Source organism: Cricetulus griseus (assembly GCF_003668045.3).
Source record: "Cricetulus griseus strain 17A/GY chromosome 1 unlocalized genomic scaffold, alternate assembly CriGri-PICRH-1.0 chr1_1, whole genome shotgun sequence".
In the NCBI taxonomy this organism is placed as follows: Eukaryota; Metazoa; Chordata; class Mammalia; order Rodentia; family Cricetidae; genus Cricetulus; species Cricetulus griseus.
This window is the reverse complement of record NW_023276807.1, coordinates 101,514,964-101,534,422: the sequence shown is the minus strand read 5'-3', so window position 1 is coordinate 101,534,422 and position 19,459 is coordinate 101,514,964. Positions and strand designations below refer to the sequence as shown.

At 46.5% G+C, this 19,459-nt stretch overlaps 1 protein-coding gene across 5 annotated transcripts in view; it reads right to left on the bottom strand.

Moving 5' to 3' along the window:
* The window catches only part of Limk2 (LIM domain kinase 2), a 70,918-nt gene that overhangs the window by 28,935 nt on the left and 22,524 nt on the right, over positions 1-19,459 (bottom strand). The window contains exon 1 of one of the 5 annotated variants that reach the window (XM_027387270.1): positions 1,590-2,015. The exons of the other annotated variants lie outside the window; for them this stretch is intronic. Within the exon in view, the coding sequence (XP_027243071.1) occupies positions 1,590-1,642 (53 nt within the window). The 5' untranslated portion in view covers positions 1,643-2,015. Of the gene's footprint in view, positions 1-1,589; positions 2,016-19,459 lie in introns of those variants that run through there. 5 annotated transcript variants of the gene reach the window in all.

Genomic DNA, 19,459 nt, shown 5'->3' with positions numbered 1-19,459 from the left:
AGAGGGCAGAGGGTCTACTGCAAGCCAGTGCCCTTTTGATTCCAGCTGGACAAACAGAGCCTGGGGAATGGAGGTGAGGTCATCAGGTTTCTCAGAGGCTGGTGTAGGACAAGACAAAGGGCTGTTGGACCTGGGAGGCCCTGGGGACCTAGCTCTCAAAAGTTCATTACCTGCTCCAGCCCCAGCTCCAGAGAAGTGCCATGATCTCAGAGATTAAAAGAGCACACTCATGTTCCCAGTCCCTAAAGGAACAATGTTCCCCCAAGATTCCTCTCTAGGATTTAGAGGTACAACGACATGAACAAATGGCTACTACAACACTTGGCATTTGGATTTCACATGGTAAAATCTATCTCCTAAACGCAAGATCAACTTCTTTCCACAATTCAGAAAAAAACCAAAACCAAAACCAAAAACCTCTTCGATAAACCTGGCAAAAACATCCCTCTCCTGCTCTGTTGTGGGGGAAGCAAACCTGAGAATAGGTCAGAGGGAGCTGCAAACCCCCTTCCCCCAGGACAAGAAACTCCAAAACCAAAACAAGGCAGCTAAGGGGACCTTGCATGTTGCTGCTGTTGAGACTGGTAGCTTCATCAGTAAAAGGGGACTATACAAACTCTTTAGGCTCCATAGACAAAAGGATAAAGTGCCTAGCAGGAGAGCTGCGGTGATCAAGATTCAGTCCCCTCTCACAGTCTGTGTGCTTCCTAACACTCTACAAGGGCCCACTCATTCACTGAAACCTCGTGGTGGCTGCTCTCCTGCCCAGGGACGGCCACAGATCACTATCCTAGTAGTGAGATCTGGCCACAAAGCTGGACTGGGGAAGCTGGAGGAAAAAGTTAAGCGGGACTACTGGTAGAGGGGAGGCAGCCCTCAGAAAAACAGGTTTTTCCCAAAGAATAAAAACAAGCCCCACCCCAGGCAGGAATGGCTCCATTCAGAAGGGACCCAGAGGGCCAGAAACCCCCTGGGGAGTTTCTCTTGAAGGTGGGGTGGGGCAGAGAGCAAAGACAGACAGGTCAGAGGGAGAAAGTTTCACACCTTCTCAAAAGCCCCCAGAGCAAGCGCCCCTACAGATACTCAGACCTGGGGCTGACCCAGAAACTCCACTCATCTGGGAGCTAAGAAACCATTCAATCCAGGGCAAACGTGCTTGCCATTAAGGAGAACACGTATACAGTGCCTACTGTGTACCAGGCTACCCACACCCAGGCCTTGCCAGCTTTCAATTTGGCAAAACCTGCCCATCCTGCTTGTTGGGACAAATTCCTGGGCAGGCGGCAAGGCCTGTAGGTAAGACATGTGAGGGTTACAGAATGGCAACCCATTTCTGCCTTTCCCCAGAAATAGTAACGTCAAGGTGTGTTAGGAAGGGGAGCCCAGGCTTCCTAGGAGCTTCCTTCACCTCCCGGTTTTCAGGACATCGGGGTGCCCCTTTCCAGGCCGCTTCTGCTCTGGTATAAGCTCTTCTGGCAAAACCAGGAACAAGTGAAGTCAGAGGAGGACGAGGAAAACGGCGACCTTCGCCTCAGGAGTAGGGGCCAGGAGAAGGGATGAGAAGGAGGAGGGATTGGAGAGCAACTCACCTAAAGGGGTCTCTGGAGGTGAAGTACGCCGGGACAGACAAATAACTCCCCATCTTCTTCCCACACCAGATAAACAGGCTCAGCTGCAACCCCGTCTGGGAGTGCCTTAGGCTGGCTGCAGACGGCCACCATGACAGGAGGGATTCCCGGCACCTCTGTTTGGAGCCGGTCACCCGGTGCTCACCTCTGCCTCCGGAGCAGCAGGAGAGAGAGGACTCCAGGCCCCTGGCTCCCTGGCAGATTCCCGCAGGGGCACATGGCTGGTGCGTCTCCTCCCTAGTTTTCGGGAGCTCCGTGGCCCCTCGGGGCTGCGGGAGAAGCACCTCTCTTCAGAGGCTATAGGCACACGGGCATTCTGGGGAAGGGGCCGGTGACTAGCTAAAAATGAGATGCTGCTGTCAAGTTAGTCCCGTCCTTCAGTCCCACCCACCCCGAATGAGGGAGGGAGGAAGAGGAGGGGCTCGGGCAGAACCGAGGTGTGTGGTTGGAGCAGCTGTTAGGAAACAGACCTCGCCGCGCAGCGAGGGGTGGAGTCCGGTCGGGAGCGAGGCTGCAGGCAAGCGCGGTAGACAATAACTGGAGCTGGCCGATCGTCCACCGCACAGCTCAGGGCGGCAGGGCCAACACATCTGAGTCCAAATGACCCCCCATCCGCCAAGAGCTGCCTACCGAGACGTGAAAGGCACAGGGCTGTCAGCCAGCTTCGGCAGAGCTACACTGTGGGAGCGGGTGGGGGTGGGGGGGACGACACGCTCTCCAGCAGGGGAGGCCGCTCCCTAGAAACATCTTCAGCTCTGGGCTGGTCTCTATTCTCTTCTGGTGTTGAGACTCCCATTCACCCACCCCTCTGCCTTGTCTGGGGACAGTCTCAAGAAGCTGTCCACTTCCACTCTGGGGTAGGTCTGTGCTGCAGAGAAGGAAACAGGGCCCAGAGTATGCATTCTCTCAGATGGAATTATCCTCACTTTATATTCTAGGAAAGTGAAGTGGCAAGAGATTAGGTGACTCGTTGATGGACAAAAGCCAGTCAGTGACGAGGCTGGGATCCCCAGCTCCATTCTGACTGTGTCCTCCCACTCATTCCCATAAGCCATTTATTGATCCAGGTAGGCAGTGGTGTTTCTTCCACCATGTCTGCACTAATTAGAGCCACCGGAGAAAGGGAAACTGAAGAATTACCTCAATCAGATTTGTTTGTGGCCCTGTGTGTGAGGAACTGTCTCGACTGATGATTGATGTGGGAGGGCCCGGTAGTTGAGTCTGGGCTATATAAAAATGCTGCAGAGGGCCAGGTATGGTCACCTACACTTAATCCCAGTAGTTGGGAGATAGCGGCAGGCAAATCTCTGAATTGGAAGCCAGGCCAGTAGACAGAGTAAGATTCAGGCCCAGGACTACATAATAAGACCAGGATGGCCATGACTCTACCTCCCAAGTGCTGGGATGAAAGGCACATGCCACCACCTCCAGCAAGATCCTCTATTTTTTTTTTTTTTAAGGCTATCAGAAAATGAAAAGAGCAAGTACTAAGCAGCCTTCCTCCATGGCTTATACTCCAGGTTCCTGCCTTGAGTTCCTTCTCTGGCTTCTCGGTGATGGAAATGTAAGCTGAAATAAATACTTCTTCCCGAGTTGCTACTGGTCATTTTGTTTACAACAGCAATAGGAAGGAAACTAGGATAGTGTCCAGTGGGTACTATACTTCTCCAACTGAAAACTGGGCAGGTGGAAGAGATGATGATCTGAGGCACCGCCCAGGAGACCCAGCTGGGTATCTGGAAAAGCAGCACACCTGAAGAGCCCCAGGTGTGGGACTGACCAAACCAGAGCCTCATGAAGAAAGTCTCCTCTCCCCCAGTCTAGAGGGCTATTAAGGGAAAAGTAAGATGGCTAGAGGAGACTAGGGACCATCTAGACCTTGATGGACAGGAGGGCTGTGACACAGGGTCTTTCCCACCAGGTATACACACCTCCCCATTAGAAAAAGCCTTAAGTAACCCAGCAGCTGCTATCTGTCACTGTTAAGTGTGACAGGAAGGTCCAGGACAAAAGTGATTCCTAGGTTACAAAGGGATGCTCTCACATTTCTCCAGTTGGGTACAGGGACCATGCGTGTGATAAGAGCCTAGGTTTGTATCCGGACAAGGAGCATTTACTGAGTATGTAGTGTTAAGTGCTCACTGTACGTTCTCTACTGTTTTAAAATTACCTAGCCTGGCAGTGGTGGCGCATGCCTTTAATCCCAGCACTCAGGAGCAGAAGCAGGTGGATCTCTGAGTTTCGAGAGTAGCCTGGTCTACATATTGAGTTCCAGGACAGCCAGGGCTACAAAAAAAAAAAAAAAAAAAAAAAAAAGTCTCAAAAAAACCCAAAACAAAAAAGCCTTTGTACCGAATACATGTTACACTCACTGAACAAATGACAAAACCAAGGTTCTGTGGGGGTTATTGCCAACTTGAAAACAAACATCTTGTCAATAGTGAGGATGGATCTTGATCCCAGTAAAAATAATGCCTCTATAACAGGGGGATCAGAGCACTTTCTGTAAGGGGTTAGAGATCAAATATTTTAGGTTCTATAAGTCATATAGACCCTATCCCAGCTACTCAATATTCAACACCACAGTATCCTCAGTAAAATACAAACAAATAAATGCGGTTAGGGTTTCAATAAAACTTTATTTGTGGACACCAATACTTGAATTTTCTATATTTTTCTGGTGTTGTGAAATAGTCTTTGGCTTTCTTATTTGTTTACAACCTCAACCATTTAAAAATGTAAAAAAAAATCAAAGGCAGTACAGAAACATGGTTAAAAAATGGCTTTGTGCCAGGCGTTGGTGGCTCACGCCTTTAATCCCAGCACTCGGGAGGCAGAGGCAGGCAGATCTCTGTGAGTTCAAGACCAGCCTGGTCTACAAGAGCTAGTTCCAGGACAGCCTTCAAAGCCACAGAGAAACCCTGTTTCAAAACACAAAAATGGCTTTGTGTGCTGGGTGTGGTATCTAGTAGAGACAGGTGCATCTCTGTGATTTTGAAGCGAAGCCAGACTGGTTGTCTTAGAGAGGTCCAGGCCACCCAGGCTGCAGAGTGAGACCCTGTCTCCAAAATAAAATATACAAAAAAAAAAAAAAAAAAAAAAAAAGGTTTTGGCATTTGTACTGGATACTGAATTCAGGTTTGTGTATCTACCAATGCAGACAACCCTTGAGCTCTGGAAGCAGTGGCAGAGAGTGAGCACTGGACAGGCACTCAGCCTGCACCTCAAATTGCTTGCAACACTGTGTGAAATGATATTTAACCCACTATTTGGTAGTACTATAGCCCCACCCCCCCTTTACAGAGGAAGGAACTGAGGTACACAGAGGTTAAATTGCTTTCCTGAAATGATCTAACTGAACAACCAGGAAGGGAAGCCAGGATTTGAACCTAAGCTAGACAGTATAGGCTGTGCTACACCATGCTGTATTAGAGAGTGTAGCCTGGGCCCAGAGCCAGATTGTCTGGGTTTGAATGTAACAATGCACTCCCCTTAAGCCTTTGGTATTCAGTCTGGAACACATTAAGAGTTGATAAATGTTAGCTGCTAATATCATTAAGACTACTGTTCAACTTCTGCACTAGATATGTGGCCTTTAGAAAGCCCTGCCTCTGTCTAGGCTTTGGGTTAGGTCTCTAAATAGCTTCCAGCTTCAACATTTTTCATTCCTATGAGGTGCTGGTGGGCTCCCTGTTTTCCTTGGGTCTCCAGTTCAGATTTAATCTCTTGAGCAGCCTTGAAGAAATCAGGATCTTGGCTGGGGCCACACAAGAGCCATAGAGGAGTGAGATGGAGTGGAAGGGGGGCACCACGAAGGACACTGAGGACTGCTGCAGGTTGGCCGGCTGGAACCTCTTTTTCTCCCTGCTACAGAGCCCAGATGTTACTATGCTCCCCCATAACTCAATCAGGCAAGGGGCGAGCCCCTATTTAAATCTGGAACTAGCATCTAATTGCATCCTTTGATTTCCATCTGATGAGTAGAGTGTAGATGGAAGAAAATGCAAGGCACAGAGGCCAAGGCCAGGGAGCCCCTGAGCATAACTCCTTTTGACATTTCACACGGCTCTGCTGCTCCAGTGGCCGCGGGCCGCAGTGAGTCGGTGTCTAGGAATGCAGGCAGTAGGCTGCAGGCCTTCTCCTCTTCCCTCTCTCCTCACAAAGGATTTGGTGGGTGGATGAGTGGGGAACTAAGAGGATTTCTCAGAGCCATGTGAGTGCCCCGCCCCCCTGGAAGTGCAGCAGCCTTCTCCCCAAGCTCTGGGCTGCAGCGGAAGCCCCTCCCAGGTGGAATCTATCTGACCCCCATAAATCTGGCTTTCAGGGGGTGCCTTCAGAGGATTGATCACCAGATGTACCGAACGGCTGGCTACTCAGATAGTGCGATTCCTTCAGGCCAACTTCAAAGGGTCCAAACCACTCAGAACGAGGAGGTAAAGTCACACTGCGGGATACACTTTCCCCTTCTATCCCAGACAGGTCCAAGGAGCAGCTGGGAGGGATCCAACAGTCATAGACGCCCAATGCAACAGCAAGGACCTTGGGACTGGTAATTATAAACGGATGGATAAACGGATAAAACGGCAAGATGGTGTTAATCTTCTATACATTTCCCGATTTGGAAACGGATCGCCCAGAACCAGCTGAGACTCCAAAGTGCCTGCATTTGGGACAGGTTGAAGAACAGCTTTCAGAGCTGATAGCTCGAAGCAATCACCCTGGTGAATGGTGGTGAATGAATGAATCACCACATCCTCTGCCTGAACGAAAGCTCTAGACACATGATCTGAAGCACAAGGACCTGTGTTTGCAGCTTGAGGCCCTCTGTTGGTGAGGAGGACTCCAAGCAGGGAAAGGTTGCAGCTAGCTAGCTTGCTTGCTTGCTTGCTTGCTTGCTTGCTTTACACGGTGCGGGTGCAGGGGACTACTGAGCATGCTGGGCAAACATTCCACATCTGGGTTAAATATCCATAGCTCTTTTTCATTTTTAAAGACAAATTTAAATTTTGAAATAGGACCTTACAAAGTTGCCATGCTGGCCTTGAACTCGATCCTCCTGTCTCAGCCTCCCCAGTAGCTACAGGCACAGCTGTCTGGAGATTTGCCTCTTAATTCTTGCAGCTAAACATAGCCATCCCCCCTGAGCAGTCCATCTCTCTGGTCTCTGTTCCTCCCCTCTCCAGCTCTCTTTCTAGACTTTGGAAGCACCTAGAACACTTAGAGCAGGCCCCAATAGTTTTATGTCAACTTGACACAAACTAAAGTTATCGGAGAAATTAAAACCACACTTGGGGCATGGTGGCGCTTGCCTTTAATCCCAGCACTCAGGAGGCAGTCTCTGAGTTCAAGGTCAGCCTGTCTACAGAAAGAGTTCCAGGATAGCCAAGCTAGGGCTACACAGGGAAACCCTATCTTGAAAAAACCCAAACCCAAAACCAACGAACAAAGGAAAGGAAAAAGAAAGACAAAAAAAAAAATGCCTCCATTTGATAGTGCTATACACAAGCCTGATTGATATTTTCTTAATTAGTTAGTGACTGATGGGGAAGGGCCTAACCCATTGTGGGTGGTGCCATCCCTGGGCTGGTAGTCCTGGTTTCTATAAGAAGGTGGGCTCTGTGTGTGTGTGGGTGCACATCTTTAGTTGCAGCACTTGGGAGGCAGAGGCAGGTGGATCTCTGAGTTCGAGACCAGCCTGGTCTATAAGAGCTAGTTCCAGGATAGGCTCCAAAGCTACACAGAGAAACCCTGTCTCAACCCCTCCCCCCCCCCAACAAAAGAAGATGGGCTGAACCCAACCTGTCCCAAATGCAGGCACTTTGGAGTCTCAGCTGGTTCTGGGCGATCCGTTTCCAAATCGGGAAATGTATAGAAGATTAACACCATCTTGCCGTTTTACCCGTTTATCCATCCGTTTATAATTACCAGTCCCAAGGTCCAAATCCCAAAGCCATGGGGAGCAAGCCAGTAAGCAGCACCCCTCCTTGGCCTCTGTATCAGCTCCTGCCTCCAAGTTCCTGCCCTGTGTGAGTTCCTGTCCTGACTTCCTTCAGTGATGAACAGCAATGTGGAAGTGTAAGTCAAAGAAACCCTTTCCTCCCCAACTTGCTTTGTGGTCATGGTGTTTCCTCACAACAACAGAAACCCAAATGAGGACACCAGAAGACTCCCCTACATGCTTATCCATTTCACTTTTCGAGTAGAAAACAAGAAGCAGGGATGAAGGAGCACGTGCTTTCTGCCATTTACACACCACTTCACCTTCTTAGAACTCCTTATCACAAACCCCTCATACACTCCCCAGCCCCCTTGGTGATGTCATCTTACTGAAAAGCCTGGCAGGAACACCACACCAGGACCTGAGGTTGTCACTTTAATTACCCCACCAGACAGGCTGCTTTGACCATATGACGTGGATGTACAGATTAAGATACACGGGACTAGGAAAGATATAGGTTAATTTTATTTGGGGAGAAGTCACTTACATGAGAAACTGATAACCTACAAGTTCTAGCTCCAAGGATCAATGCCCAGCTGCTCTCTATGACCCAACTGGAACAAAGAGAGCAAGCCTGTCCCGGACCCCAGACCAAATCCCACAAATCACTTATGCACCTATGCGCCACACGCATGTAGTTGGATCTCTCACTACAATTCCCCTTTTAGTCTAAAGAAAAAGATTTAGACTTGGTGCAAACTATATACAAAAATAACAAATATCAAGTATGCACTAGGAGAAGGAAAAGTAGGAACACACACCCTTAAGCCCTATTGCCAATGAAGCAACAAGAGCAAATGGCAAGAACTACATATCCAGTCCTAGGGTAAAGGCATAACAGAGATTACTATAGAGCTGTCCTAAGCTGGAAAGTTTAAGTCTTGTACCTAAATATTTCTATCTAGGAAGAGAGAACAATAATTGTGACAGTCTAATCTTCAACCTCATCAAAGACCTGAGAATGAAGATAACAATACTAGGTTAGGCAGGAAGTATGGGTGAGAAACTTCCAAAGGTGCAGCGAAGACAGAAAGAGCAGGCTACCTGGACAGTCACCCACAGTCTCACAGCAGCGTAGGGGCAACCAGCTTTGGCTAAGGCCTTGAGTATCTGACTGACCAACACAGAAGCCGGGAAGTAGAAAGGCTGTCTTACCCTGACTTGACAAGGTTCAGCAGCCTTCTAATTTATCTCCTGCAAGCACAGTAGGACAGCATGTCCAAAGTCAGTGATCAAGGTGGGGGGCAGTTCTTTGCCCAAGAGGCCAGTAGCCGAGGAGAGGATGGACTCCAGAAGGAGTGATATCAGTGCCCAACATACTCTTGGGAATGTATAATTAAGTACAGATTATAAACAGTTACCTATAATAGTCAAAATTTATAGTTACATTAGTTAGGTTTTCTTAATATACAGAGATACATTTGAGATGGACAGTCTTCAAACCTTTCAAAGACCTACAGAATATGGCATTTAAGATGGTTTAGGGTTTTTCTTAACAGTGAACATAACTGCTCCTGGCAACACCAACTGTATCAGAAGGGAAGATGGACATCGAAGAAACCCATTATGGAGATTGCTTCCAATATGGCAAGACTAGACATTTGGGCAAGAAACTGCTCTTGTCTGGACTATTTGACTTTATGCTGTATAAAGTGGACATGCAGGACCCACAGGAAAGTGACTGCTGAAACAAGACGGGACATTGCTGCAGGGTTCCTGCTTCATGGAAGACTCTGCCAGAAATCCTACAGGACACAGAGAAAAGTGACTGACAAACTGCCAATACAGGCAGACCGTTTAAAGTTTTCTTCTTTGCTGAGGAGTCTGCCAGACACACTATAGCCTATGGCCGAAGCAGGAACATTGCAGAAGAACTTTGGGTGACTGACCAGGCAGCCAGTTGTCTCTGTCAATTCTAGAGTTTATATATTATCCTTCTGTGGTCTTTGATGGAGGTGAAGACAGATAGTTATGGTTATAGTTTTCCTTAGTAATGATAAAAGATAAGTCAATATAAGACTTTAGACTCACAAAGATAGGATAGATGATAGAATATTTTCTTTAAATCTTGCTAAATGTTAGTGGACTAAATATTGTAACTATAGTTCTTATTTGATAACTGTTCTGCTATATATAATCTGACTATGTTAAAATTAAAACCTTTCTTTTTATTTAGACAGAAAAGAGGAGATGATGGGAGATGTCATTCTGTAAATATGTCTCTCTTATTAGTTGATGAATAAAACACTGTTGGCCAATAGGGAAGTAAGATAGGTGGGACTAGGAGATAAGGAGGATTCTGGGAAATGTAGTAGGAAGTTGTCATGTGATGGGGAGGAGAGGACGCATAAGTCTGCCGTTCTTGATAAGATAAGACCTTGTAGAAATATATATTAGTAGTTATGGGTTAATACTTAAGACAAGAGTTAGCTAATAAGAAGCCCTAGACATTGGCCAACAGTATTGTAACTAATAGAGTCTCTGTGTTATATGGGGGCTGAATCAGCAATGGGACCCAGGCGGGAATCCAGTAACGATATCCTGCCCTGACCACAACTGGCTTCCTTCCCTCAGTTGCCCCCAAACCTCTGCTCTTAGCTCCTCCCACAGCCTCCTATGCCTTTACCTGTCTTCTTTTCTCTCACCCAACTATAATGGAACACTCATTCTTCTCTAGGAAGGGTTTCCTCGACATGTCTCCAAGACCACCACACACAAGATGGCTTTGTGTCTGTCTAGATGTCCGCCACTCTGCCAACACAATCCTAATGACTCTAGACTGTCAATGTGAGTAACTATAGTCCTAGAGGGTGGACAATAACTAAGATCTACAAGGCATTTTCAGCTCACAGAGGATTTTAGTCCCTCACATATGGTGGTGCAGGGCAGGCCAGCTCAGAGACATCAGGCAATGCACCATGTTTACACAGATTAAGGTACAGGGCTGAGGTAAGAGCAGTGTCTGATGATCTTAACTCTCAAGGTCTGTATCTTACATAGACCCAATCTTGCCTCTGGAACACAGGGCCTAATATATGTGCTGGGGGGCATTTTCTAGGTTTTTTCCCTCCCTACATTTGTACTGTGAGAATAAAATAGAAGAGCATCAAACTCCTGGGAAATCCAGGAGAGAACTGCATGACCAGCAAGTCATTGAGAACAGGAAATACCAACTTCCTGAAGAGCTTAAGCAATCCATTCCTTTCCTAGGTGTTCACTGCCCAGAACATTTCTGCAGTAGATTTTTTTTTCAATCAATAAGATCATAAACTTACTTTTTCCAGATCTCTTTTCCTGTTCAAACAAAACAAATTCGAATGAACAGATATTTTATTCTGAAGACTGCTTGGTTACTGTCAGGGTTAGGGTTGCTTAAACCTCAACTTACTGGGAACTTTTGACTTCCTAATGCTGTTATTACTCATCTGAAACTCCAAGCCCTCTTTTTGCAATGACACTGTGTGGAAGATGAGTTTAGAAGACATGGCCATTCTGTGCAAACTGGAGCTGCAGATGTAACTAAGTTATAGAGCCCTTATCTAGTATGCAGGAGGCCCTAGGTTCTACCTCCAGCAACATATGCATGCACATGCATGCAAGCTCAAACACATGCATACTGCTAACTTCAATACCAACTGTCGCTTCTAAAAGACTCAGTCACTGAGGAGGTGGGATGGTGGACCTTCAGAGCACTGTCAAGAAGGTGGAGCCAGACTATGACAGATGAAGAAGAAGAAGAAGAAGGAGAAGAAGAAGAAGAAGAAGAAGAAGAAGAAGAAGAAGAAGAAGAAGAAGAAGAAGAAGAAGAAGAAGAAGAAGAAGAAACCTGATTTAAATCTGACATGGGATGCTTGGAGCTGTTTTGGTAACCGTGAGGAACATGAAAACAAGAGAATTGTGCTATGGCACATGCCTTGCATCCTAGCACTCTGGAGACAAAGACAGAAGGATCTCGGTGAGTTCCAGGCCAGTTAAATCTACATAGGAATTCCCGGACAGCCAAGCCTATGAAGAGCGACTTTGTTTCAAATTCCTGATCCCCCAAAGAGAGAGAATTTGTTAGCACCTCTCTAGCACTACCCAGAGAGAAAAGGCGGGTTCTAATGTTTGGTGGAGGAGAAAGAAAGAAAAAAGCACAGTGGACTGTTAGAGCAGCAAAGGGGAAGGGGACTTTGATTGTTTAATACTCAAATACATTATAGATAGAGATCTTTTTGTTTGTGTTGAGACAGGGTTTCTCTGTGTAGCCCTGGCTATCCTATAATTCACTCTGTAGACCAGGGTGGCCTCGAGCTCAGAGATCTGCCTGCCTCTGCTTCCAGAGTGCTGGGATTAAAGGTGCGGGCTACCATCACCTGGCTATGGCCAGAGAGGTCTTATTCCATTATCCATCTCATAAGAGAAGCTCTTGCCTGGAGGAATACTGCACAGTAGAGATGATGAGGTTGCATATGGGAAGGACTTTATTCCAGCTCTCTAAAACATCATTTCACAATACACCATTCACTTAACAAACATTCTTGACACTGCTTCATTCTAGGGAGTTTGCTATGCCATGGAGCACAAAGGTAGATTAGATATGGTTCCACCCTTGGAAAACTATACTTGAAGACTACAGCTGTGTGTGCAAACAAATACCAATGGGGCTATAGCTCATGTATGAGGAAGATTAACAAGGAGGGTGAAAAAAAAGTCTCCTCTGATTGGTGGGGATGGACATGGGGTGGGGTTCTTCCAGAGGACATGCTGTATCAGCTGACCATAGCAGGCTGATTGCCAGGCAGACAAGAGACTTCTATTTTGAAGGAAGAAGTAACCCTGAGCGTATCCTTTAGCTACAATGTAGCCCACATGTAAGCAGTGACCATAGAAGTGTATGTGTGTGGGTGGGGAAGTGAAGTGAGCAGGGCTAGATCACTAAAGACCAGGCCCTGGCATTTAAAGACACACAGGCAAAGAAAGGTTATCAGAAGTATTTAAGCAAGCAGAGGTTCCCAATGGAAACCTAGGAAATAATATCTGAAACAAAGGAGAATGTTCCTTGTCAGGTGCTGTCTGAGCTCAAGTCTACATCTCGCTGTGTTATGTTCATACTAGGTTTGTTTGCCAAAGTGTTCACCACCGGTAGACTATGCCTTTGTCTTGAGGCCACATCATTATGGACGTGGTTATTTTAACTACTGACATTTGTCTGTATGGCTGTGAGCACTTAGAATCAGATGGTGACCCCTGAAGAAAAATTCTACTACTGTTTTGTGATGCTAATACTAGCAAATTCAGGGGCTGGGATGTGGCTTAGTGGAAGAACAAGGTCTTCCCCAGCACCAAAACCAAACAAACAGAAACACTACAAGAAGAGGGCTGCAGAGATGTTAAGTGGTGAAGATCACCTGTGGTTCTTGCAGAGGATCTGGGTTTGATTCCCAGCACACAGATGTCTGTAACTCTAGTCCCAGGAGATGTAATGCCCTCTGCAGGCACCATGCGTGTACCATGATGCACTGACATGCATGCAGACAAAACACCCATACACGTGTTTAGGTATATGTGTGAGCCTGCTTGAATTTATGTGTGTCAGGTGTGTACAGGTGTCCATGGAGTCCAAAGTGTGTCAGAACTCCCAGAACTGGAGTTACAGATAGCTGTTAGTGCTGGGAACCAAACCCGGATCTTCTGCAAGAGCTACAAGCGATCTTAAACACTGAACCATCTCTCCAACTCCTGTTTAAAAACATTAACAACAACAACAACAACAACAAAATAAACCCCATAAAACAACAGCAAAAAAGATCGATATTCAGTATCAAATACTTCACTCACAGGACATTTTTCTCCTGATTGCACTGGGAGGAAGAAATCATTTTGCCATACCAACAAATGCAAGCAGAGTCCATAAAAGACCTCAGATCCTTCCCTGGTTAACAACAGCTTACTGTGTGATCTTGGGTTAAGCCTTCAAACCTCTCTGCCCTTCAATTTCTTCTTTGATAAAAGCATTAAGGTGAGCCGGGCGTTGGTGGCGCATGCCTTTAATCCCAGCACTCGGGAGGCAGAGGCAGGCGGATCTCTGTGAGTTCGAGACCAGCCTGGTCTACAAGAGCTAGTTCCAGGACAGCCTCCAAAGCCACAGAGAAACCCTGTATCGAAAAACCAAAAAAGCATTAAGGTGAGGAAACAATTCCACACCCATTAGGCTAATGCCAAAAGACACAATGCTAGTCAGAGGAAAGCTGGTTGCTAAGCACCCACAGCCCTTTCTTGTGAATGAACCTAATCTGGGCCTGGGTTTTGACCCTTAGGTCTAGAAACAGATGTACCCCAGAGAAGTGAGGACACACTTTGACAGTGACCACATCACGGTTTGCCTGCACAATGACAAGTGAAATCAGTATGCCCAAGTCCCCTGCACAGGTAGGACTTTGAGACCTACAGTGGGCACCGTGGTACTCACACTTAGAGCTCCAGCAACTGGGATGCTGACTGAGGTGGGAAGATCACCTGAATCAAGCCTGAGTTTAAAACCATCCTTGGCCAGGCAGTGGTGGTCCACACTTTAATCCCAGCACTTGGGAGGCAGAGGCAGGCGATCTATAGAGTGAGTTCCAGGGCAGGATGGCTAGGGCTACACAGACAAGCCCTATCTCGAAAAACCGGGGGTGGGGGTGGGGGTGGGGAGACAAAAAAGTCTTTATGGCTAACTTGGGCACCAGAAAGCTGTGTACATGGACTTAAAGTAAAAGAGCAGCCACAGAGTTTTTTTTGTTGTTGTTGTTGTTTTACCTTGGGAATTAGTTAATCTGTTAGACTAGCCCTGCCTACAATATAGAACCTGGCCTGGTGGCAGCCAAGCCACTTTCAGCAACTTTATCCAGGCACAGTGATGAATCTGCTTCATGGTCTTTTCACTTCTATTTTGTTGCTGGTCACTTATTTACTCATTTTTACTTTTATTTGTATATAGTTAGGGCTGTTGCTGTGAAGAGACACCATGACCATGACAACTCTTATAAAGGAAAACATTTAATGGGGTGGCTTACAGAGGTTTAGTTCATTATCACCATGGTGGGACATGGCTTTCAGAGGTTTAGTACATTATCACCATGGTGGGACATGGTGGCATGGTGCTGGAGCTGAGAGTCTACATCTTGATCCAAAGTCAACAGGAAGTGAACTGACTTACTAGGTGTGGCCTGAGCATATGAAACCTCAAAGCCACCTCCACAGTGACACTCCCTCCAGCAAGGCCATACCTACTCCAACAAAGCCACACATCTCTAGTAGTGCCAGTTCCCTTGGAGGCCATTTTCTTTTAAGCCACTACAGTTTTGCTTTCTTGTTTTGTTTTTTTATGACATGGTCTCATGTAGCCCAGTGAAGGAAGCCAAGTATGTGATGCCCTGATGTTGTTGACTTGAGACAGCCATTCAAGGACAAGGCCTCAGACTCATGGGAAATTGGCAAAACCTCACTATCCCCTATCCCCTCAATGAGGCTCAGAGTAGAGGCAATACCACTCTCTGAGTATGGATGTTGACGGTGTGTGTAGAAAATGTCCACCATAGCTTTCTCCACCTGGATGTTTATGGCCTGGAGACTGTTCCCCTACAGAGACGCTTCCACGGAGAGTAAGTAAACCTGCCTCTTCATTCAGCTGTATATAGTAACCCTGATTGCTTGTTTAACTGAATATAATAACCCTGCCTCCTGTTTACCTGTATATAATAACCCCACTTCCTTGTTCAGCTATCCATAATAACATGGCCTGTTTGTCCAACCCTATACAATAAACACTCGAGAGCCCAGTGCACCCTTCTCCAGCTTTTCTGTGCATGTGTCTGTCATTTCTTCATTCCCTTGCTGACCCAGTCAGAGTTCTAGGATCCAAGCTGTGGCAATCCTCAGGCTGGCCTCAAACTCACTATGTAGTTGAGAATGACTTATTTTTATTGTCAACTTGACACAAGCTGATGAAATACTTTCATCACACTGGCTTGTGCTAAGTCATGGGGAACATTTCCTGACTAATGACTCATGTGGGAGGGACCAATTTACAGTGGGCAGTGCCACCTCTGGGCAGGTGGTCCTGGGTTATAAAAGAAAGCAGGCTGAGTAAGCCCTGGAAAGCAAACCGGCACTCAGCACTCCCCTCTGCTCTCAGCTTCAGTTCCTGTATCCAGTCCTGGCTCCCCCGTGACTGTGCTGTGGAAGTGGAAGGTGAAATAAACCCTTCCTACCCAGGTGGCTTTTGGTCATGGTGTTTATTACAATAGAAAGCAAACTGGAGCAATGTGCAAGGCCCCTTTCCAATGCCACACACAGTCGTTATTTCACTTACACACCCCTCACTGTAACACTAGAAAGTAGGGCAAAAGTCAGTATCTCCAATTAGGAATGAATTAACAACTGAAGTCCAACACAAAACATAGAAGTAAGCAGGTGAGAAAACAAAGCATAGAAAATGCCTCCAGTGTGCAGCCAATCAACGGCAGAATCAGGATTTGTTCCTGGAGCCTGCTGCTCTCTTTTGCTGATCTTTAACTCACAGACACAAACTTCATTTTCAAGATCTTAAAGGACTGCCACGTATTCACCATCCCATCACAAACCAGCTACAGCATAAGTAAAAGACACCATGCAAGTATTCCACTTTTTTCCACTCAACGGTATCTTCAGCTGGTGCCGCACTTCACAGACAAAGTATTTTATTTTTGCAGTGCTAAGGACTGAGCTTAGGGTCCTGTGCATTCTAGGTACATATTCTACTACTGAGCTATACATACCTCCCCCGCCCTCAGCCCAAAGGTAATGGTAAAACTTCAGAAAACAACAAAGCTTACCATTGGGACTGAAAGTTTCCATGTTCTAGAGCAACTCAGAATTAGTGTGGACTAGAACAGCTGGACCCTTTCTTCCCAGGTACTCAGGGCTTGCTCCTGTCTGGGCTGTACTGGCAAACGGAGCTCAGGGCTGGGGAGAGCAGGCCAGAGGGCCTCTTCACTGCTCCCCACTATAGGATAGTCCCTTTGAAGGCAGAAGACAAAGGTTGATCTTCTTACCTGACCCTATGGACAATTTTCCAAAACCCAGTGTCTGGACCAGTTCCTCTCCACCATTTACGGGAAGTGCAGACAGAGCCCGCTAAGGACAGGGTGTAGAGACAAGGAAGTGCAGGAAAGGCCGCACTTGCATCACATCTCTGGCAACTCTTTCAACGATTTTTGTTTCTATGCCAATGATGTGTCCTGGTGACATAATGAGGGGCAGAAAGCCCAACAGTCCGTGAAGTCCCTTACCTAAAACTCCCAGAGAAGCGTCAGAGGAAACTCTGAAAGCTCAAATAGGAAACTGATGAGTATTCTTCAAGGGTGAGGAGTACAGGCCTCTGAGCCATCCAGGGGAAGATCTGAACTATGAACAGAAGCTAATTAGGCAAAAAGAGGAGGAGTTGGCATTCCAGGCTGGGGGTGATGGGGATGGGATGGGATAATACAAGCCTTGTGAGTAGGGAAGAACCCTGAGACTCAGGGGGCCAATGTGGAAGACAGTAGAGTAAGGCATGTGCAAACATTTTTTCAAAACTGGGAATTAACCTGGAGACCTGTGCATGCTAGGCGAACACTCTAGCACTGAGCTGCATCCTCAACCCCAATTTTTATTTTTTTATGTGCTTATATGAGAGTTGTACCTGAGTGAATGCATATGTACCAAATACATGCAGTGTCAGGGCCTCCGAAAGTGTTCCTAACCTCCAAGCCATCTCCCCAGTTCCTAGATTTTTTTGTTTTTAAGAGTTATTTATTTAAGTTATTTAAGAATAATTATTATTTTAATTTTTTTTTTGAGATGGGGTTTCTTTGTGTAACAGCTCTAGGTGACCTGGAACCCACTCAGTTTGAGGTTGGCCTTGAACTCAAAGAGATCCACCTGCCTCTGCCTCCTGAGTGCTGGGATTAAAGGCGTGCGCCACCACTGCCCAGCTTTTTTTACTTTTAAGTATGTGTGGGTATGTGCCTGTGAATAGAGTGCCTGAGGAGGGCACAGATGTCAGATTCCCTGGGATCAGAGTTGCAGGCGAGTGGCTTGGGAGGTGAGAGAGTGGGAGGGGAGACTGACAGCTTGCAGGTGAGAGATGATGACTGCTTGGGATGGCAGAGAGAATGAGAAACAGAACAAAGTGGACACATTCATAAAAAATATAAGCTAGAGATAAAACTGAGAGGCTTGGGTTAGAGATGACTCAGAAGTTGAGAGCATTGCCAGCTTTTCCAGAGGATCCAAGTTCAACTCACAGCCACATCAGGTGTCCCACAAACACCTTTAATTCCAACTCCAAGGGAGCCAACACCTTCTTCTAGCTTCTGAGGGCATCCCCACTCATGTGGTATACACACACACACACACACACACACACACACACACCCCTACACCTACATGACTTTAGGCAAGCTTTCCTTCCAGGCCTTTCTGTTTTAGTGTAAAATAGAGGTGACCATGGGTGTTGTATCAGATGAGAAAGCTCTTAGTACAATGTCTACCAAATGTCACCCCCCTGTCCCTCTCCACCTATTCACTTCTGTCTGGACAGTGGCAGCAGGCCTTGTCACTTCATAAAGAGCAGTGCAAGATGAAGGCACACTGACCTCATATACTGCCACATCCCAGAGAGGAAGGCCCAGGTGTCTGTCCTTACTTCCTTTCTGATGTGCAGGCTCCAGCCATTGTTTAACAGCCAGCTTCGGTGACATGCCTGCTCATTGTTTCCTCAGAGATAAACTGGATAAACAATCTCTTTCCTGAGATGCCACAGCAAGAATTAAGCCTGGGCCAGCACCAGCAGTGAACAGCAGAGGGCGGAGTTGCTCTACAACCAGCCACTCCAGAAGCCCAAGGCAGAAAAAAAAAAAAAAAAAAAAAAAAAGAGTTGACTGTATGTTGTCTTGCATTTGGGAAGGCAAGAAGACTTCAAGGTTATCTGACACAAGCAGTGTATGGCCTACATTACAGAAGCAGAAGTGAGGTTAAATGGCAAGCTCATAATTCAGCAACGCCAAGGCTCACAACAGCAGAAGCCTGGGTTCAGATCCTGGACGGGCGTCTAACTGCCTGCCAGACTTTAATAGATAACTCTCATTTTTCTAGCTTTATTGTTATTTACATCTGTTAACTTGTTTATTTTGAGACAGGGTCTCATGTGGTAGTCATGAATTCACAATCCTACTGCCTCTCTGCTCAGATTACAGGCAGCAGGCACCATACCTGGCTTGGCCCTGCCTTTTGCTTTTAAGACAAGGCTTTACTGGATAGTCCAGCTGGCTTCTGAGGCAGCCTCTTAGGTGCTGGAATTATAGGTGCATATGAACACTGCTGAGCTGTCTATTTTTAAAAGTAAGACAAGTAATGTGGCGTTGGTGGCGCACACCTTTAATCCCAGCACTCGGGAGGCAGAGGCAGAGGCAGGCGGATCACTGTGAGTTCAAGGCCAGCCTGGTTTCCAGAGCGAGTGCCAGGATAGGATAGGTTCCAAAGCTACACAGAGAAACCCTGTCTCGAAAAACCAAAAAAAAAAAAAAAAAAAAAAAAAAAAAAAAAAAAAAGACAAGTAATTCATTTATTCATTTACTGAGTTATCTCCAAGATTAAATAAGACAATGCTTGTAAAATGCCTGCCAGTGTCTGGCATGGAGGGTTACTTTGTGGTTCCTAGAACTGTAAGTAGGATACCACACCTAGCTGTAGTAGATACTGCCATTAATATGGTTGGCACTTCAGAGAGTACCTGTTGCCAGGTGATCTGCTTCACTCCAGTTTTGGATTCTCTGTATGCCATTTCCTC